This window comes from Solea solea, chromosome 2 (genome assembly GCF_958295425.1).
Source record: "Solea solea chromosome 2, fSolSol10.1, whole genome shotgun sequence".
Classification (NCBI taxonomy): Eukaryota; Metazoa; Chordata; class Actinopteri; order Pleuronectiformes; family Soleidae; genus Solea; species Solea solea.
Genome location: NC_081135.1, coordinates 21,890,429 through 21,913,286, shown reverse-complemented (window position 1 = coordinate 21,913,286; position 22,858 = coordinate 21,890,429). Strand labels below are relative to the sequence as shown.

Sequence of the window (22,858 nt, the reverse complement as noted above, 5' to 3'; positions counted from 1 at the left end):
CATGAAATCATAACTTCACGTATGCTGTATCACAGCTGTTCCCATGCTGCTCCTTATGAATTTGGCTGTGGACGTTTTCATTCACCCGTCCCTCTTATTCTTAAGTTAAGTCGGTGGCCCGGGCTTTTTAACCCTACTCCCTGTTCTGTTTTTCTTCTGATTTTCCTTCTGTTTAAATGTATTTGCCTCAGGGTGTTTAATGACTGAACGCTGTGACTACAGCGCTTAACTCTCCAACAGGAAGTGGATGGTGGTGTGGCAGGAAGTCGCATTAGCTGTTAAGAAGCAATGGTGCAGACAAACTGTGGTGGTTATCTTGAAAATAATCTGTCAAATCTATTATTGCTGGCAAGGGAACTTCCCTTATCACCTTAACGGACGCATTTGGGATATGTAAATTGTTACATCATGCCTTAGTATGTTTTGCCATGGTTTTGTTTGATGTTTTTATTTGTGTGTGTGTGTTTTTTTTCTGTGTTGTGACTATTGTTGGAAGGCAAGGCTGCACAGAAAGTATAAACTCCCTTTTAACATGCTGACCTATTTTTAATGAAATAAATTGATATTTAGGAAATAAATAAAGTGAGAGATCAAGAGATTTTGGGGTAGTACAATGTATCCGTCACTTTTTTTCACACAAATTAAACAACTGAGACAATTTGCCACAGCAGACGTTCAGATTTACTGTGAGGAAAACATTTCTTTCTACCCGCATGTGAGTCACAGCCAGACAGCAGCCATCACCAGCATGATGCGGTCACAAACTCTGCCTTTTAACTCTTTTCAGTCTTTGTGTACGCTTATGCACACAAGCCTTTATTTTATGTATATATCCTGCCACACAAAAAGTCACAGGGGTCATTAAGACAGGCTTGTTTCCTCTTTTTATCCATTGAAAGCCTTCAACCAAATCCCTCCTCCTTGCGTTGTCTCTAATACCTCAAGGCTGAAAGGAGACTGCAAACACCGGTGAAGTAATTCCCAATTTTGTTCAAGATCTCCAGGATCAGAGCTTACCCTCAGCTAGATGACATCAAATTGAAATACTTTTTTTTCATTGTCAATTTTGTGTACAAAGACAAAGATCAACCTTAAAATCTAAACTAAATTTATATACCAAAGGTGTTATAGTTTGTCCTGGGTAAGCATCAATTCCAAATCTCTTGTCGATCCACATGGATAGATAGTTAGTTTAGGACCAAAGTGGACTCACCAGTTGTCATTCCCATGCACTGAGCCTCATGGATAAAAAATGTTTGCTCTGAGCGTTACAAGCTACCTCATAATTCATGACATTAACTCTACTTCAGGGAGTTCTTTCCAGAGATGGTTCTCAGCTGGCAAAGGGAGTATTGCACACTCAGTGTAGAATTGCTCTTTTCCTGACATTGAGATATGGTGCAGATATTCATCAAGGCATACCACGCCTGTTTCTATCACACATGTGGGTTGCATGTACTGTAACCATTCTCAGAGACTCATGCTGAAGGCTGCCAGGTGTTTCGAATTCAGCAAGTTCGCTCCTTCGCATTGACGCCCAACATCATTATATATGAAGACGAGCAGCTGCGACCTTGGTACATGATAACAGTGGCAGATGTACAGTGCATACATGTACACACACACAGTCAAAATTAAAATGGCAAGAAATACACACACACACACAAAGAAACAAAGTGCCACAAAGTTCCCCTTCCCCTGTATAATGTATTAGATCATAGCCTATAGTATGTCATCTATAGTTGGTGTTCACAAATGTACATTTGCAGTGTTCGAAAACAACACTACTTACAACATGGTCACAGCAGAGTCCATTTACAAATATCAACTGACAGTTTTACCTTGTAGGACTCGAAAATTGCTCCACTGCAGCTCATCATTTAGTTAATTAATAATTAAATACGATTGGAGCGTGATCTGACAGACATAGTGTGTCTGGACTCATCGGCCCTGGAAATGAATTGTTTTATATGGCGTAGTATGTCATAGAACCCCCAACAGAAAGTCTAGCATGTGTGATTTTTTTTCTTACAACTTCTACGTCATGCTCTATCACATTATTGATGTTAATCAATAAGACGGTGGAGCGCTCGGCACCTGCAAAAGTAAGGAGTGCGTTACAACAATTTCCATTTGATTCTTCATCTTGGGTCGACTTACAATTCACTGCTGTATAACTATAATAGTTCCTCTATTTTGTGACTTGTTTCCATGCTTGGAAATATCATGTGATGGAAAAGTACAAATGGGTAAAAGTGAGAATCAACTTCAGGGAAATAGACTTATTATTATTATTTTATTATTGGAGACTGTAATATTCTGAGCACTTCTCTGTGACATTCAAATTGTGTTACTCTGAAACTGCTCCATCTTGCAAGAGTGTAAATAAGCAAAATGGTGAAGTGAAAGAGCAGAGGAGACAGTCCAAACTGACCTCTTCTCACAACCTAACACAGCAATTATCAATCATACATACAACTTCAGACACCACTCTTTTGTGCTTTTGTGTGTGTGGGGGGGGGAATTGTCTAGCCCCACCCCATGGTCAAGCCCTTCTTCCTTTTACTGTCAACATGTTGGTCATGATAATTGGTTGGGCCAGATGCCACAGTATAGTCTGTCTTGTCTGTCAGTAACGTTGTCATCAGACAGACCGAAAGATCGCGTTGCCCCATCTCGCCGCCCGTTCTCATTCCAAGAGCGTCATATACTGCCGCTCTGTCACGTCCCTCATCATCGCCTTACAGATGTACAGGGGATGATGACAGGGTACCTGTCACGCACCTGGCATTTAGACCCCCAGAGTTTAGACGCCCAGAGTAGCTGCCCTGAGTGTCCACACTTTAACACTGTGAGCATCAAGCCGGTACTAAGCAGTCACTGACAAGGAAACTATGTACTCTATTATTTTTGATTATTTATGATTTATTATTGGGTTGACATTGGAGTCAGGATACCTGAAACCTTGCACATCTCTCAGGTCAGGAGTGTGACATTCCTGATGAGAACAGATTGAACCTCTTTAAATATCTGTGTGGATTTTGGTCCAAGTGAACCTGTTTTGCACTTGCATCCTTTTTTTTTTTTTTTTATCACCACAGAAAACACATGTACTGTATGTATGCAGATTCTTAAAATATGCTGACATGTTGGAAACAAAAGTTATGACTGAATGATGTTTGGCGCTCTGCTTGAACAGCAACAGATGGAATTTGTGGTGGAGGTGGCAAAAAGTCACAGAAGTTACAGATGGGAAGACGGTCGAGAGAGTGCTAACTCTCTTGGTGGGATCGTAGTGGCATTGGCTTTCTTTTTACTCCTCTGTTTGGTGGTGTTTGCTTGTTGCAGCTCACTGACAGGGGTCTTGACAAGTAAGTGTAGAAGGGAAATCGTCACCCTCAAAATTGAGTAGTGGGCTCAGACATTCCTCTGGGTCAAGGTCAAACTGGAAAGGTTGCAGGTCATATCCTTCATTAACTATGAACAGCAGCCTTTGACAGACAGTCCATGGATCCACCACTTAAGGTTTCTTGTTCTGGGATTTAGTTTCTGTTGACACTGTTCGCCTCAAGAGTCTTCATTACCGTTATCGCAGCCGCCTCAGTTTTGTCTCCCTCCTCAGCTTTGTCCTGCTCACTGTGTGAGTTAGTGATGGGTATTGACATGTCACTACCCATGTCAGATCAAACACATCCTGACCTGCAATTGCCTGTGATCTTAGTGCATTTGATACCTCCAACAAATGCTGGGGGGGTTGTCTCACACGAACACTATCATGCTCTGCTGTGTGAGAAAGCAGCTCAAACGGGGAGTTTTAGAGGGACTGTTGATGACTGAAGGATCCTTCTGTGGCATCAAAGCTGATCTGCAATTAACTGTGTTTGTGAGGGAGGACAGGTACTTTACGGACCTCCTGTGAATCAGGCACATTGAAAAGTTTGATTCTTATTTTATTTTTCATAATCTTTTAGTATCATAGGAATTTTTTTTTTGTGAGGACTTTTACTGGAAAGAATGTGGAATTTACAGCTGTGTGTCAGCATCATAGACCCACATCTGTCTTTCTCTGCTTCTGTGCATGTGCATGTGTGTTTTATGCCTTGTTAGCTGTTTCAATCACAGGGGAGAGGCTTGAAAATGCATTTTCTACATTCCATTTAAGGGTGTTAGATTATTTGAAATTCAATTTCTCTCTCTCTGTCTTTCTATTTTAGTCTATTTGTAATGTTGCACCATGCAGGGACTTTGTGTTCATTTTGTAAAAATGATTGTGCTCATTATGGGGGTTGCTGATTACTCTGACACTCTTATTTTTTACTTCATACGTCTCAAAAAGTATTTGTTCTACGGCTTCAAGTTGTTTTGTCTGCATTTGTTGTATGTGTTTGTCTTGCCATTGGTCAGATGCTGTATTGGCTGCTCTTGACATTGACATGATGTGGAAGGAACTGGTTAAGTCTATGGTAAACCGACTACAATCGGTTTTTGGGGAAAAAAACCCAAAGCAAAACAAAACAAGACTGTGGTGATTCAAGATTACCACAGTCTATCCACACAAAGCAACAATAATCATGTATGAATGTGCTATACAATGGTGGTACACTTAGTCAATAAATGAATAGCATGGACTTCAATTAAATAATGAATCTTTGGTAAAATGACAAACACGCGCTTGTTCCAGCATCTTTCGTTTGCTAACTATTTGATAGAGATGGATTTGATGAATAAATTGTGTAAAGTTTTCAGCTTATAAACAAAACAAAAAGAGAGCTTAGATACTCTGTAAGGCCCATAAATATGTTAAAGGCGACATAGAATGCTTGTATCACACATATATGTTAGTTATGGAGGTCTACTTACATATATTAACTTGTTTTCATAATTAAAAACCTCCTAATCGCTGCAAACGAGCCGATCAAAATATCTCCTCGCTGACACTCTCGTCAGCCGCGCTGTTTCAGACCAAACAGTTGCTGTGATTGGCCAGCCAACGAGAGCTTTCCTACTGTCCTGTGATTGGCCAGGTACCTGGAAGTGACGTAATAGATAGGCCAGCGCTCAGATACAACGCTCCCCCTCTGGCACGGTGGATGCTCTGCATCTCAGCAGCTACAACGAGACTAGTTCTTCTTCTTCTTCTGCGGTTGAATGTACGCAACCGGATGTGCCCGGACTAGTGCCCGCACCGGGAGGCGCTACGGTGGTGAGGATTTCTGATGACGACATCAAATTAAGGAAGTGTCGATCCGCTTCGCAGAGCCCAGGAAAACAATACAACACTATTTTCTCAGCAGTGGCTGAACTGTTTGTTCTGAAACTTTAGGGTTTCATAAACGAGGTAATGACGCAGATACACACAAAAACGCAGCGTTAATTGGAGCTTCCGGTCTATGTCACCTTTAACTATCACTTAGTGTTAATCTCAACACAACACTATGATTTAAAATTGTGATAAATAACAACTTACACATTTACTAAATCCCTGTCACAGGTGACAAAAATGTTAGCCTTTTTCTTTTGCTTAAAAGAAGTGCGAGTGTGACAAACTGTCCTGACATATAGGAAATTGGTCTTATTTATCTCCAGGGCCATCTGATTACAGGACATCTAAATGTGTGTTACTGCTTGAAGGTCCAGTGTATGAGAATCCGTGACATGCAATAGTGAGACTGCAGGCCGTGACAAACGAAGGACTCCTACTGTGGCCTTCGCATACCATAAGAATGTGATTTGCCTTTGTTTAGTAAGTTCCTGCTTCAAAACCTGAAACCTGTGTGCTCTGGTTTGTCCGTACAGGCTGGCAGACAGCGGCCGCCATAGGGTAAGGCGTTGCCTAAAGTATACCTAAAAGACTCATTCTGGCTGAACACATGAGAAGTGTATTCAATATATGCCAATAAATCCTCCTAAATGTTACAATCTGCACCTTTTAATAGTGGAAAGTAAAAGCATTTGTTGCTATTTTTCCTTTCCAGAGGAACATGTACAGAGCATGTAATTAAAACCAGTGCTCTCTGCGTCACTTTTATTCTCGAAGCCATATAAACCGTCCATACTTCTCTTTTAATAGCATCGATAAGAATGATGTGTGTATGGATCAGCAGGAGGGAGAGTGAAAGAGAAAAAGTGAGCGTGAGAAAGAGTGCTGTTGACCCAGCTGCTTTTATTCCATTGACTGTACATTATTCTGAAGGAGTTGGTGCATGTTCAGAGTGAGGCACCGGTGCAGTCATAAAGGAGAGGGAGGAAACCAAAACAACATTTCTCATTAAGAGAGGCGTTCATCTGACCGCTGTAGCGTGTAAACTCTTATGACTTCTAAATTTAGGTCACTATAGAGTGTATATAGTGTTTCCTTGATTAACTAATTGAACGTCTATAGTATAGACGTTCAATTAGTTAATCAAGGAAACACTTTGAAAAGCATGGAATGAGTAGTGATGGAAAATATAAAGAATGCAGAGGAAGAGATGAGTCGGCTATGAGCAGGTGTGGGTTGATGTTTTGTTTTTTTTCAGGAGTACATGTTTACATCTGTGCACTGAAACAGAGCAGAGGCTTGTGAGACTGGATCCTCCGGTCCTCACGAGATAGTTCACGGAACATAAAAGATGATCAACACTGAAGAGTTGTACTGTAAACCACAGATGCCACGGATGAAAAATCCCAGCAAACCAGATCCTTGGGTTTATGACGAGTGTTTCATATCATATATACTGTTGTCTGACAGCCCTCATAACAAAGACGTTCTCAATGACACTCTTCAATCATTTATAGAACAAATAAAGGAAATATTGATGTCTTCTTTATCAGAAATAGGAGACAGTGCTGGATGATACAGACTCATTTGTGTTCGTTGGACGCAAATGACCATTCACGACTTTCTGTCTGAGTGTTTTTTATCAGCAGATGAAATGTTGCAGCTGGTAAAATAACCACTTTTCCAATATTGAGACTGGGAAACAGCCTTTACAGCTTATTGTGGTCAGATTTAAAGTATTAGTCTGACCACATGCTTTGGTGTGAGGCAGTTTGGATTCACGTCTTTGCTTTTGCATATTGTGTGGTTATATGTCGGCGGCTTCTGGCCAGCACATCGTAAAAACGCACTATCCGGGCCATTTTCTTTGCTGCAAACGTAACTAATGTGTCTTTCACATCTGTTGCTTGGTAAATGTAGTTGGAAAAAGTGAAAGTGGTTTGAAGAGTTATTGAAAGTCTTGAAAGTAGAAGTGTTAGTTTTTGGTTTACATTGTTAATGTGCCTTTTGTGTCCTACCCTGTGAAGTTTGGTCTCTAACCAAGACAGTATATGTATATAAATCTAAATCTCAGCATGTAGTCTCCTGGCTCAGAAAGTGAAGCCACTCCATTGGTTGCAAAATTCAATCTGGACCGTTCGCCAGTCCATCGCAGGGCCACACACACATAGAGACAAACAACCATTCACTCTCATACTCCTATGGTCAATTTAGGGTGTCCAATTTACCTCATCCCCACATTGCATGTTTTTGGACTGTGGGGAAAACCCAGAGAAAACCCACGCACACACAGGGAGAACATGCAAACTCCATGCAGAAAGGCCCTTGTTCCAACCGGGGGCTCGAACCCGGGTCTTCTCGCTGCAAGGCAAGAGTGCTAACCACTACACCACCGTGTGGCCCTGCTGTCAGTCATTGATCATAATTTCCCCCCTTTACTTAAAGGAATACTTCACCGATTTGCATTTAGCTTTGTATTACTAGAATAGGGGTAGTATTTTTGAAAAATTGTGCTTCCCAACCTCAGTTTCCCCTGAATTGAGAAATATCTTCATTATTTTCTTTGTTATGTACCCACCAGTGACACTTGGTCCTGTTAGCTTAACTGTTAGCGAAGACGGCGGACACTGTTTACATTCTGGTAAATACATACATACATGAGGTCCCGTCCCGCTACGAGTGGGTCTAAAAAGTGCAGTTTCAAGCACGGTGGGCACGTAACAAAAACAAGAATGAAGATATGCAAATCTGTAAAGTATTCCTTTCATTTTCTCCATCTAGCTCTTGGTTGTTTGGTTTGGTTTACATTTGTGACGATTAATTGGATAAGAGCTAAGAAGCAACAGTGCAGTTTATAGTGTCTGGATCAAATAAAAGACCAAACAAGTGGGAAGCTCCCCATTTCTTATTAATGACAGACTGTTTTAGTGTTGCTTTGACAGTTTCATTATTAAATTAAATCAACACAACAATGTTAGTGCATTTCTGAAAACCCCCACACACATACACATTGCCACCCAATTTGTTCCCAAGGTGTGCTCTGCAGCTATGGAAGAGTAGGTCGTTATGTCAGCGGATGGAGAAAACAGGATACAGCAGCACAGTCCTATTGTCTACTAAAACAGTCCTCAGCTATTTTCAACCTGTAAACTGTAAAGTTGAATCGATGGTGCATTTTTCTGCATGATGCTTATTTGCCTTTATTGGAGCCAATCCTTTGTGTGTCTGTCCGGAGGTGACGCAGTCTATTGTCTGCAGATTTTTTGGATTTCCACCTCAATGTGGAGAAAGGTCATGTCGTGACTTTGCCTCCACTCTAGAGACTTTATTGTTGCCAAGGTGTCCACAGAGATCATGTCTTGAAAAAAAAAAACCTCTTGGTTTTAAAATTAGGAACACAAGTAAAGGATGTACAGTAGTTTGTGGGCAGAATGAGTCTGTAACCAAAGTACACAGGCTAATTCTGAGCCCATCACAGAGTTTCTTAGCAACATTAAACAGCAGTTTGAAAGGAACCCCTTCCATCCACTGATAGTTAACGAGGTCATGCAGCCTTGTGCAGTCTAAGAGGGCGAGGAAGAGGGTCTTTTTTGTTGTGGTGATAGGGGACCATTAAAGGACGATGTCTGTACGTTAAAAGACGGTCTTTGTGTGTGAGGAGGTTCTCAATGTCGCCTTTGTCAGTGGGATCGCTGGGATCTGCTGTCAAAGTGAGGAGGGAGAAATATTCTGATTCATTATCTGCCACTTTGTTACCACTGTGGGCTCTTTTCCCTTTTTTTTAATAAGCAAGAAAGGGAGGGTTTTGAGGCATTTGCTGCCTAAGCAGGCTATGGTATGGCTGCGTGGGTGGAAGACGTAGGTCGACACAAGACAGAGACGTCATGACGAGCTTCATGGAGCCGATCTGCATGTTTGTAGTTTATTGACACAGTACTTATTTGATTATTGAAGGGCCACTGAGAGACCTTTTTATCTAAGCCCCTAAAGTTTGGAAACATGGAGTCGACTGCTGTATTTGTATGTGAGTCATTTGTATTCTCTCTTAGGCACCAAAGGGAGGTTCTCTGGAATAATTCAGAAAGCTTTGTTTCCATTCAAGCAGTTGGATGGAAACAGTGCTGCAGGGTTTAGTCAGTGATTAACTCACACATTTAATGAAAGAATGAAAGATGTGATTCAGTGAATTTCATCAATGAATTTGAGCAAATGTGTCTCAGCACTTCATGTTGAGTGTACAATTTTGCCAGGCCTAAAATTTCAGTATACGGAGATTTATGGAAGCGTATTGAATTGTATTTTTTCCCGGGTTTGAATTTATAATTATAATACATATTTATATAGTTGTTTAATTCCACTGATTCAGCTGAGAACCGAAATAACGAGCAAAGTGTCTTGGACATGTGCTGGTATGATACAAATAATTGTTGTTTTACATTTAAGGCGACGCACCGGATAAGGAACTGCACCAATATTAAATCTGCATATAACTGATGAGAAAGAGGAAGAGGAGGATGAAAACGTATTTCTGTGTGTGTAACAAGCAGAGTGTGCATTGTGAACTCACCTGAGCACGCATCTAATGTGCCGTTTAAATAACCGAGAAAACACTGCACCATTTAGACCAGGTGCCGGGTGTAAAACACAGCCAGGACAGACTCCATACTATAGTCTCTGTATGGAAATGACAAATCTCATAGCCACCCATTACTATCTTGTGGCCAGAGCTCTGTAATTAAGCTTTCAAGAAGGAAATGGAAGCTTCTCAGTTATCTCATTCATTCAGAAAAACAGATCCTCCCCAAGAAAATCTTTTGAGTTATTTATGTTTTACAGAAGTTGCTTTCTTTTGTCTTTACTGCACCCTAGCGCCCCCTATTGACAAGCCGCCCCTGGTAATATCACACTAATTATATACACTAATTCTGCAATAATCCTTGTATTATAAGACATAAGGATAGAGCACAATATCTGTCTAAACAAAACCAAATGTCCATTAAAAGGTTAAGAATGGGATTTGTTACATTGTTTTCACAGCTGTCCGCCATTATCCTGCTGTCAGCTTCCTCTGTGGAGTGTCAACATCCATTCACGTTACCCTCGTTCATCTGATCATGAAATATTGACACTGCAAACGTGACAGAGAAATCTGTGAAGAGTGCTGCAATTTTTCAAGTGAAATATTGACATTTGACTTAATTGATAATTGTATCTCACGAGACAATAGCTTATTACTGTATTGATGTATTTTGTCCCACCCCTACTTCTAAACAGTAAGAAATGAGGTCATGTCAAGGAAAGGGTTTCAGTTTGAATTTTGCGTGTGGTTTTAATTAGAAAGTTCACCAAGACTTTGTTCTCTTTTAATTAAGGTCTCCAGCTTTCTCAGCTGGCTCAGGGCCTCGTCTCCTCTGACATTTGGGTTGGGAAATCCTGTTTGTGTCGCTGCTTTCTTTCATCATGTCATGTCCACACTGACCCCATGAGCTGTGTGTGTGTGTACTGCGTGTCATTTGTAGCACAGATCGGCCTGTGATGGTGGGTGGTTTTGTTGGTATGCAGACATCCAAAGACAAAATTGTCCCCATCTGTCAGAGGCCAGACCCAGCATCTCTGATGAATAGGACTTTCATGGACACATAGTTGTGTGTCCGTCGCGAGTCATAGGAGCCGCATCCTAAACATCCTCTCTGAACACCAGACCAATTTACGCAACAGTGCAGACAGCAGCACTCGTGTTTCAGAGCCTCAGGCGTAAACAGCAAGTGTGTTCCAAAACCACAACGTACACAAACACAGGCTTTCACACCTACGCAACTGCAGTTTGTAGTTTGCAGTACAAATGACTTAACACGTTGTCTAATGTACTACATGAAGATAAAGGCAAGCACTGCCATATGGATGGAAGCAGACGCCACGTCCTTCTCTGTTTATGCCAATGCAGTGGACAGCTTAATGCTTGACCTCTTCTCTCTGACCTCTGAATGCCCATGTCTAACATCCATGTTTTCTGTTTTGTGTTCGACAGGGTGGGAAAAAGCACAGTGGCCCCTGTGGAGGAAGAGACTGCAGTGGAGGCTGTAAATGTTTCCCAGAGAAGGGTGCTAGGGTAAGTCCCAAACTGTTGCCACACTGCTCTAAATAGCTGTGTAAACATCCATCTCTCTCTTTCTTTCTCTTCATACCTCTGTGTTAAACAGCCTCTTGGTTTTCAGTCTGAAATACCAAACAAGGCCATGATCACACACACATGGTGCCTTCTTCTGCAAATTGTAATATCCAAAATTGGTTACTGAATTAGACTTTTTCCAGGGTCCTCCAAAAGACATACACCATTTATCCGTCTGGGTTAGCTATTGCTAATAAAGCCTTGTTTCCACCAAGTACAGTGTAGTATGGGGCAGTTTGGAACAGAGCTGCAACTAACGATTATTTTCACAATCGATTAATCTGTCGATTATTTTCTCGATTAATCGTTTGGTCCATAAAATATCAGAAAACCTTAACAAATGTTGATCAGTGTTCGTCAAACCTGGAAATGATGATGTTCTCAAATGTCTTGTTTTGTCCACAAACCAAAATGATTCACTTTTAACGATTTCTTTGTTATGTGGAGCAAAGAAACCAAGAAAATACTCACATTTAAGGAGCTTAAACAATCGGAAATCTTGTTTTAATTTCATTTGAATTCATTGTTTCCTAATTTCTTAATAGTTTCTTAATAGTTTTTTGTGTGTAGCCATTTACCTATCTGCACCAGCTACGTAAATAGTGTGATGTCATACCAGCATGATATAGTGTAGCTCCAGAAGAAGAAGAATGCGACACACTAAAACAAGAGCAACAACTGAGGGCAACCAGTGTTTCTAAATCCACTTAGTTGGTAGCGTAACAGGGGGAGGGGGGACAAAAAGTGTTATTTTTCTATTATACAGTTCTAGCACAACTCAGCTCTACTCGGCTCTACTCAGTTGGGTATGAGGCGTGTTGTTTTCTTTTGCTATAGAGCAGGGTCGTCATAGCGCGGCCGCCCAAACTGCCATGACACCGTTTTATACGCAACACACACAAACTAATCATTAGAATCGGTTAATTAAAAAGACCGGAGCACAGCAGACTCCTTCTGACACAGTCACTGAATTAAAATACGGCGCAAGGGGTTGTGATTTCGACGGTGCTGTCGCTAAATACACCAGACTCCTCTGTTAAATGTTGAGATTTCCTTGCTAACTGTTGGAGATCAACACATGTCTTCAAGAGTTTTAAGTCTTTTTAACTGATCTACAGTTCGGTATTGTTGGGTTTGATTCTTGTGTCGGACGTCGCCCCTTATGACTCTTCCAGTGGTGACACTCTCTACCAAACAGTGGCCGACATTTTAGTGTCGGCTCAGCTCACTTGGAATCTCGTCAGAACAGTTACCAAAAACAGCACCAGGTACCAGACACTATCGCTGATGGAAAAGCAAAAAAAAAAAAACTGAATAGAGTGGAGTTAAGCCGAGCCGATCTGACAATGGAAACGCAAATAAATGCATGACACTCACAGAAGCGCCATATCGAAGCCTAAAAGCCCTTTTTTGTGAAATGAAAGTGTCTTACCAATGCAATATAAACATGTTAGATGATGTATGAAAGACTGCACGCCTTAAAGTCATTAGTTTGAAATACTTATCAGACACTGTTACAGTTTAAGGGAATGAAGTTCAAACCATTAACCTCAGTGATAGAGAAGGTCGGAGTAGAGAGAGTGTCTGGAGTGTGGAACTCTCATTGGGGAGAGAAATAAAAGACAGAAAATAGAGAGGGAGCTGATGCCAGGTGGTTTTTTTATTTTTTTTTAAACAGCAAGACAGACATAGACTAAACATGCCGAGATAACAAGCTTAGAGTGACTGACTAGTGTTATGCATGATGAAAATTTCTCTGAGATCATCAGATTGCTTTCTGATAGTCAGACTGAGGTTCTGCTAAATTGTTTGCCATGGTCAAAATCAGATATCCAACTGTACTTTCAGCAATAATTGGGGTTTAGGAGTGAAGGTCAACAGGGTTTCATTTGTTCTCTCTACATATGGCCAATTGTTTAAACGTGCACTTTTAAGGTGGGTTACTGCCTACAGTTTTAGTTGTGTGCTCATTCTTGTTGGCTGATCAAAACCCACCAACAGAAAAAGTAAATGTTGTTTATGCACATAGTGCATATGCTTATAGAACATGTGGCAAACAAGTGCCTGGTCAAAAGAAGAACTTAATTCAATTTTTAAGTCGTCAGGAAATACATCACCTGCTGTGACGTACTGTAGGTAAAATCGAGGCTACATTTACAAAAACATGTATTTTTACCTATTGTTTTAAAGGGAATTACCTACTTTACAGACAAACATTCCACAGCCAAACGGTCCAGTTTCCTTTGTTTCTTTTGTCTTTGAACAAACTGCTCACAGGAACTATAAACGTCTCAGTTCAGCAGTGTGACGTGGAACTAGAACATCTCCTGGCTAGCAGATTGGCACCTCCTGTGGATGGAGTCATATTTAAAAGAGGACAGAGGTGAAGACAGGATTGGCCTCTAACCACTGTACTCCTGGCATGCAACAAGACTTTACAGTAGCCTGACCTTTGACGTGCACACTCGCTGTGAATACAGGAAACCCCACAAGGAGGCAAAGGGAGAGACGACGAGAGGAAGTTTCACATTCCACATCCGAAGGTCACAGGAATCTAGTGACAGGGTCGGCGGTCTACCTCTCTCTGCCTCCTGTTTTCTCTCACTCTGTCTCTGCGTCGGCCAGATGCCAAATGTTCCTTTAGTGAGCAAGTGATAATGCCAATGTAAAGACGAGTGAAGAGCCCTTACACACTCAGTCCTTGACATCTGTGGTGCTTTGTCTATGAAAAGAAGAGAAGATAGAAACAAAAGCCTCCATTTGTACACATCCAAGATAAGACAGATGTATCTGTGATGTAGTAAAGATGAATTATATGTACACTTTTGATTTGGCCCTGAAACTACTGTACTTCTAACTTAATGATGAGACTTTGGGGGAAGTCAGGCATTAGAAACGGTGTTTGTTTGTGACAGTTGCGGTCTCTGGACCTCAGAGCCGAATACATGATCTGATCCAACTAAAATTCCCCCCCTAAATGCATTTCCCAACAGATGTGCTTGTTTGTGAATGCGATGGAAACCAAGATGGATTATCACAGATGTGTTGATCCCTCTGGCTCTTTTGCTTATTGTCGATCTCCTGTTCTTCCAAATCTTTCCCCCGTGGAGAATCACCGCGATGAACGCCTCACTGAAGGGGACAGAATGATCCTCCGCAGCTGCTTGGATTTGCTAAGACTTGACGCAGCTGTGGTGATTAGGTGATGGTTGTTGATGGGTAAATGGCGGCCGTGTTAATGTCAGCGTCTCAGTTTGGCTGCTCTGTCGAGGAGTAGGTTTCCGTTGTTGGAGCAGAGTCACCGGTACGTGTCACATCACTGCGAGACATAGATGTTTAAAGGAAAGAAAACAGTTGTTGGATACTTAAAATGCTCCTATATTTAACTGCAGACCCCTGAGACGGAGGCGACATCCACATTATTTCAGCATGTTAAGTTAAAAATGTCCACATTACCGCTAAGAGATGCTGCTGGCTCCATTTTATTTTGAATTCTAAGGGGTAGCCCTTAAGTCTGGCCAGGTAAAAATGGACACCTTTGAAAACAATGACTCTGATGACTGAAAACAACTCAATTACCTGCTTTTAGTTCATGATTTATCCCACTCTACTAGGTATAAACCTCCAAAATCAAAATAGTTGGTCCTGTTACGTAAACACTTGTCCAAGCAAATAACTAATAATAAGGAGAGAGTCAGTGTCACACACATATGCCCATTGTATCTGAATATGTTCGTATAGACATAGATTACCTCTAATATGGAGTTGAAATGCTGGACGTCTGGACACAGACCATTTCTTTTTCAGTTAAAAAATTGAATATAGTAAGGATGTAGCCAGAGATTATTATATCACTGACCAGAAGGAGGAAAAGGGAAATAAATGATGTTTTATTTGGGGAAAAGAGGGTCACTTGAGGTAGTTTCATGGATGAATGCAAGAATTCATTTGACAGAATAGTCACCATAATATAGAAAGTTGACGTTGACTGGATACAAATCCAGACAGAGGAGAGAGACAGGCAGCGAGAGCGAGAGCGTGAGAGAGACTGGAAGAATGACTTGGATTGTTCGGTGGCGACTAAATATGTTAATTTCATGGATATTCTGCTAGAGGGAGAGCGGAGATTTGGCAAGGCGACTCTCCAACCCTATCACCCACTTTACTGAGAGAGAAGGAGTGTAGACAAATATCCAGCTCCCCACGTACACCACAGAGTCCTCATTGTTCTTCTGCATTGTTTGTTGGTTGGACTGCTAAAAATGTGGTGACAAAAAAAGGAGAACAATCGCCTTTAAATGGAGTAATAGCAAAATAAATGGTGTGCTTTAAATTTGAGGAGCATGGCGAAGGATCTGTAACCAAATAAAGAGAACAAGAATCTCAGGTGCTTTAACTCAGGTGGTGCTGTATCGTAAGCATGGAAATGAGGAGATCAGGAAAAACTGAGCAACCCCTGAGGACCCTGCGTCCTCACTAGAAAACATGTTTAGGGCATCAATGCTGCCTTTTGTTGCTGGTAGTCTCTCCATCTTCCGTTTTCAGAAATGGGTAGTGGCCCTGGGTTTTATAGAGAAAAAGAAACTTTTTGTTTCAGTTCCTCAACAGTAGCATTCATCTGCATGAGCATCTCCTCATCCCATACAGTGGCCATGGAAAGATAAAAACGCAGCATGGAAACGGTGTGTGTGTAAAACGATGTAGCATGACAGACACTATGCAGATGGAGAGATGAGGAGATGCTGGCCTTTCCACCATGGGAAAAAACTGCCACAGCTGATGAAGAACAGGAAATGACAAATGTCTGAGGAAGCTGAGCACAATGACGGTCCACTGATCTTTTTTTAATATAGACGATGCCTGTTTTTGTTGAAACGAGATCGCCTGTGTAGTGAACTGCGGCTATAAATGGTAAATATTTCCTTGTTCCATGAAAACAAGTCTATGGCCTACCTACGTTCCAAATCCATGATGAATATGAATATTTCCTGTCTCCTCAAGGACAGGACAACGACGGCAACAGGAATACTGTAGACTCAGGAGAGATCAAAGACCTGCTGAATATATGTTCTCATTAACAGACATAGAGATGGAACACATGTGCTGGTTTAAACATGTCTGCAGGACCATGACCTACACACAGGGAAGCGCTTTCACAACACCACCGTCCATAAAACCGTGTCAAAGCAAATCCTACACTTGACAAATGCACGACTTCCGTGGTAAACTGATTTCTTATACCGTGGTGTCTTTTCCCCCACACTGTGGTGTTATGCATGCAAAGCCTTAGCAAACCCGTTAAAAATGGCCTCAGCGTACATATTACGTATGTGTGTGTATACAGTAACCTTTTGAACCTAAATCAGGTTGACTTCCTCTGATTAGAGCTGCTTTTTCATCAGTGGTAGGTCATGACTTATATCCTGCAGCGGAGGAATCTGATGTAGGTATCATGGCATGTAGGTTTGCATTAGGATCTTCTTCTAGCAATAACTGACGTATCATGGCACTTTTATATTCCAAAGATGCAAACCTGGGATTTAACCTGTTCCCAATCTTAACAAAGGCCTATGGAGGAAGAACTGTGTGGAGTATATGTGAACTGAGAGGAGGGGAGGGAGCTTACGAACCTGCTGCTTTCACTAAAACTCTTGGACAGAAGGATTTTCTTTCATTAGATTGTTGGAAAGAGGGATTCATTGGGGATCAGTGGCTGGCTTTGTCTTGTGTGAAAAATTAATGCTCTAGAGCAGTAGGACAAGTCTGGAGAGAAGCTGAGACAAACAGACACCCGGCAGCTGTTTGTGTGCATTAATGCACCACAATGATGTACAGTATTCTAGGCAAAGGATGGTGAGAAAAGTCATTAGTAGCTGTTGCTTCAGGTCAGGGAGATTTTAATGACGTCCCTTAGCCACTGTTTGAGGCCGTTAAAAGTTATGGGCAGACACTGAAGTCATGCTCAGAAGAAAACAAAACGCTTTACAGTGCTGTTAAATCTCCACAGCGCACACATTACTCATGGGGTTTGTTTTGATTTCACGACTTCACCTACACCTACAGCGGTCTGTATACTGAACACAGATGAAGGAGCAAAGGAATAATAAGCATACTATAAACAAAAATATGCTTTTTTATGCCTTTTTGCATGGTGTTTATATGTTCTCCCCGTGTGTGGATGTTTTTGCCAGGTACTTTGGCTTCTTTGGTTAATTGGAGTGAAGTAGGTGCAAATGTGAGGGTAAGTGGTTGTTTGTCTGTGTACGATGGGTTAGCGAGCTTTCTCTCTACCCTGCCTCTCCCCCAGTGATGTTTGGGATTGAGTTGTGATCCTGCTGTGGTGCTGGGTAGATGTCATACTGTAGCAGCTATCAAAATAGTAACTTAAGTTTGTGTTTGTTACCATAATAGACTACAAACAGACACATTTACTTTTAAGGACACAAAAATACATGAATGTCAAAGGGGTTTGTGTTGCTTCTTGCAACTCTAACCCCACAAGAGCTCAGCATATTTCTCTCATGACATCTTCATCTGCTTCTGTGATCAAAAGAAATTCTTCTCCCCGTCACTTTCTCTTTTTTACGTAATTGTCAAAGCCGAGGTTGACCCGCTGTCCTGCCCCCATCTGTGGTCCTTCTTTAAGAGCCCGTAAAAGCAGCTCTCTCACACAGTTTTAATACGATGGTTCTTGTTAGGAACAAGGGGACTATTGTTGGCTTAGACAAAGGAGCGTCTCTTTTTTAAAAGACACTGTTAGACACTATGACACAAACATACACTGTGTGTACACAAACACCAGGTAGCCCGCATGGATGGGCAAATGCGGTTAATAAAGATGTTGTCATTCATGAACTAATAAGCAATAAATGATTTATCTCTTACTAAATTTAGCATTTAAAGTAATGCAGTGTTTCAATATGTTCAATAGTTTAATAAAACTACAACATTGACTGTCCAATCAAAGGTTGGTAAAGTTAAATTAAAGGTCTCTCAAAAGGTCTGTCAAAATATTTTGACGTCAAAATATTTTGACAGTTTTTCATTTACTCTCCCCAAGACCAAAAACATAAGTGAAAAGGCAATTTTTTTTTTGTTTTTGCTAATATTAACCATAAAAGGGCCAGGAAATGTCCTGTGAGTAAATGCTTTTGCCCATTTTTCCAGAATAACCTTCAATATCTGGCAGTTATTTACAATTTACTGCATGTTAAAGTAGTGTATCAACAATGTGAAGTGTGTATTAACAAAATGAAGAAAAAAAAAGTTTGATTATAAAAATAAATAAATGAATAAATAAAGAAAACTGCAGCTAGAACACCCGATTTTGCGTGTTATATTTGAAATTTTAACAGTATAATGTATAAATTTCAGTTGTCCAAAAACAGGCCAAAAAGTTTAAACTATGTACAGGTGTTTTTCCAACTCTTTCCTCTTTGGTGACACTGACACTGCACAAGTGACATACCATAATAACCACGTTGGCTTTGATGTGCAACTTCTCAGCATTCAGAAACCATAGCGTAATTACTGCAATGCAAAGTGCACTCACGCAAGCGTGTCGTCTGCTCGGTGTTAAAGAGTTAATTTGCCAATTTTACGATGTTACAGGTAATTTTTAAAATGAAGAAAGCCACATTCATGTGTGACACATCAAGGTGTTGATTTCCCCCACTGTGTGTGGAATCCAGATTGGTTTGAGGGTTTTCTTTTAATAATTAAAAAAAAGTTCCGTGATTTTCTTAAATGGGAATATGTTCTGGTTTCTTAGCTCCATGTAACAAAGAAATCATTAAAATTCTATTATTTTGGTTTGTGGACAAAAAAAAGACATTTGAGAATAATTTCATTTTGAGGTTTGGGAAACAACATTTTTCAAAAAAAAGGTTGATGTTTTATGCACCAAACAAGTAATTGATTGATTTGTACATGTACATGTACATGTGTTGTGTTTGCCAAAAAGTCCACTTTGTAAAAACATTGACTATTGACCTTGACCTTCGGCAATCTACATTTTGAATGTGTCATTGAATTGTATGAAATTTATTGGCAGACACTGGCCTCGTTGTTACCATCTGTTGCCCGACTGTTATCATCAGACAGAGCACATGGTGTGAGGGCAAACGACTGGAACACACATCAAAATGAATAGAATAATAGATTACATATCTATATGGAAATGTCAGGAAATGACATGCAATGACGTTTGAGTGCACAACAGTCTCGGTCTATAGCAGCAGGTTTCCCTGAGCCAGCTCTAACTATAAGCTTTATTAAAAAGGAAGGTTTTAAGTCAAACTGTAAATACAGCTGGTTCCACAGGAGAGCAGCCTACAGGCGTTGCCTTCCATTCTACTCTTATAGACTCTGGGAACCACAAGTCAGCCTGCATTTTGGGACTGAATCAATGATAAGGAAAAAGTAGTTCTTTAAGGTATGACGAGGCCTGATCGTTCAGTGCTTTGTATCAGGAGGATTTCAAATGTAAACTGTGCAGGAAGAAGTATAGAGAAGCTAACACTGGAGTGATGTGGTCTCTCTTTGTCGATCCTGTCAGAAACGTTTGAATTAACTGGCGTTTTAACAGACTTCGGAACGGAACATCCTGATAGAAATTAGTTAACAAAGTATTAAAGTTACTCATTTTCCTCCGATAGCATAATGTTATTTCAGCTACATCTTACTAAACTTAGGGATATCAATATCAATGTAGTTTATATACTCAAAGATAATAGTTCCAATTATTTTGTCAGTAAATCATATGTATGATTGGACCTTTGCCCATGATTTGCTCCCATGCGAACTATCTAGGAATGTGTATTGCAGCTGGAATGGCAGTGGGTGTTGCATCCCCCATGTGGGAAAATGGGGGATTTTCCAGGCTGGCATAATTGGTCTATGAGCTAGTCAGTGCAGCTGGAGGGTTCAGGGGCTGCAGGAAGAGACCTGGAGGATTATTATGGGGATCCTTAACATTGATGACTGGATGAAGTCCAGTCGAACAACAAAGGGCTCTGTGTTGTTATGGTTGTTTTTTTTTTTTAATCAACCATTTGTGAAACCATTTTCAATGATGTTGCATAAAGTTTGCAGTTTAAACAATACTTAAACTGATGACCACACAATTTGGCTCTTATACCCATGGTCACCAGATGGATCAAATGATGTCCTAAAGCACCGCAGTAAGTTTGGAGTTTGAGTGGCACAATGTAATTATAGTCAAATAATTCACTTTTTCACTTAATATCATCTTCTCCAAAGTTTGAGCCAAAATGTCTACTTGTGGTGAGTGGTGCTTAGCATGTTTTCCATGCAGAATAGTACTGACTATATTACTTGTTAAAACCACCATGTTATTGTTGCTATTGAGCATATGTTTTGCCTAAAGTAAGAACAGTAGCAATAAGAACATGAATACAACCTTAGACTAAGTCTCCTTGTGTTCAGTCGGCAGTTTGTCAGTTATCTGGGTCAGAGATGAACACATGATATAATCTGTGTTGACCCAAAACCAGGTCATATCCCAAATTAATTGTGTAATGTTTTAATCAGCCAAGACTTCTTAAGGAGAGCAAAATGAAATGTATAAGAATGAATACAAGTAAACAGAGCGACATCTCTTTTCACACCAAGAAAACACACAAAAGCTATATGAAATGTGATGAAATGGAAGAAAAAAAAAACAACAAAGAATGGAAGTTAAATGTCATGTTTGAGAGCCTGAATCTACTTAGTATGTTTTCTCTATATCAGGTCATGTCAAGTTTAATTAGCAGCTGATTGACTCAGCCAAGAGATCAGATGTTCTATAGGTTTAGATTTTATTGATATCCAACTTTTGATTATGTTTTAATGTACAATTAGTTTTACATCCAAATAACAAATGTTAACAAAGAAAAGGTACTCTTTCACAGTTGCCTGATGCTCCTGTGGCCTCTCAAACTCTTATAGTCCCACATATCTTTGTGCCCTTGGGTGTGATGTTCAATGTCAGTGCACAGCTTTGTTTAGGAAATCGAGGATTCCTTGGTGGGCTTTTTTAAACAGAGAGAAAGACACAGCGATATACTGCCATGGACGGTGTAATGGCAGTATATCACAGTGGTAAATGCAACTGTGGGATTACAGAGGCCACACACCCATGATGGACCTCATTACGCACAGACATGCACTCATGCCGACACGCAATATAGTCACACAGGTGTGGCTGGTCTCAGAGGTGAGGGGAACACCTCATTTGAAAAACTGTGGGCCACGTCTCACTTTTTCTCACACACGAGCTGCAGCTGTGACCTGTTGAGACACAAGCGCTTGGACGACAGACTTGAGTCGTCTCGTTCTTTTAACATGAGGTAATAACACAGGTGTCAGGGCCCAGAGACCCTTGGGTTAGCTGGAGGTGCAAGCTGTTCTGCTCTCAGCCTGGGACCCCCCCCCCCCCCCTCCAGTCTTGATCTTCAACGCACAATTCCTCAATTCACATGCAGACTATTTGCCTCACACACACACACACACACACATCAGTGTAACCACTGGTCATTATCAGCCCCCTCACTCTGGTCTGATTGCTGTCGGATCTCTGGCACATGTATTTGCACGTGCTTGGTGAAGAAATGTCACATGCATGCAGAAATGAGCTCAGAACCTCCAAATAACATATTCATTCCAATGAAAACTGGGTGTTGAACAGCCTAACGAAGCGCAGCAGGCCTCCATGAGAAACAACAAATGGGTTTCATGTTTGTGAGTCAGAGGAACTTGTGGTTGTGCAGCGGAGAACATATGATGTATTCCTACAAATCTGGCTCGAGGTTTGTCTCCATGGCGACACTGCAGTTTTACTTTCTCATGGATAATTCTTCATCAGATCAGTTTTGTTTATTGTCTTTTTCCACCTGCAACTTAATAAGCCTGTCCATGTGTGCTAAATTCTCAAAAACAAATGTAAAACCCTGGTAAGTGCTGTCAGAGGTGTGCCGAGTCAACAGCAAGGGATTAGCCACAAAGTGTATGGTGTGTACCTGGTTGTGCACAGCAAAGGCGATTCAAAAAAACAGCCAGGAAGTGAATGTAGATAACTGCAGTCTCAGTTTTGTCTGTTGATCCTACTCAAACACAACACACATTTTTGGAATTTCTTAATTTTTAGGGCTCTTCCAGACCAGAATGTATGCCTTTTTAAACAAATGTGGATGTATGATTAGTGTAATTCTTTTTCTCTTCTCTGATCGACCAAAAGGATTTTAGAACACTGACCTCACTGACTACAGCCAGGAGATCTAAACACACTCTAATAGATATCTAAACATCATCTACAGATGTTTATTTATTCTGCCTGGTTCCTCCTCAGGGCATTCGGTTAAGGGCCCTCGTGTCCTCCAGACGATCCTCTCAGTCCTTTACCCTAAACCCCTTATTCCCCCTGCTCC

At 40.9% G+C, this 22,858-nt stretch overlaps 1 protein-coding gene across 3 annotated transcripts in view; it reads left to right on the top strand.

Annotated features, from left to right (window-relative positions):
• col4a2 (collagen, type IV, alpha 2) overlaps window positions 1–22,858 on the top strand; it is a 55,339-nt gene that overhangs the window by 11,174 nt on the left and 21,307 nt on the right. For all 3 annotated transcript variants that reach the window (XM_058623154.1, XM_058623153.1, XM_058623152.1), the window contains exon 4: window positions 11,289–11,369. In XM_058623154.1, coding sequence (XP_058479137.1) covers window positions 11,289–11,369 — 81 coding nt within the window. The remainder of the gene's footprint in view (window positions 1–11,288; window positions 11,370–22,858) is intronic.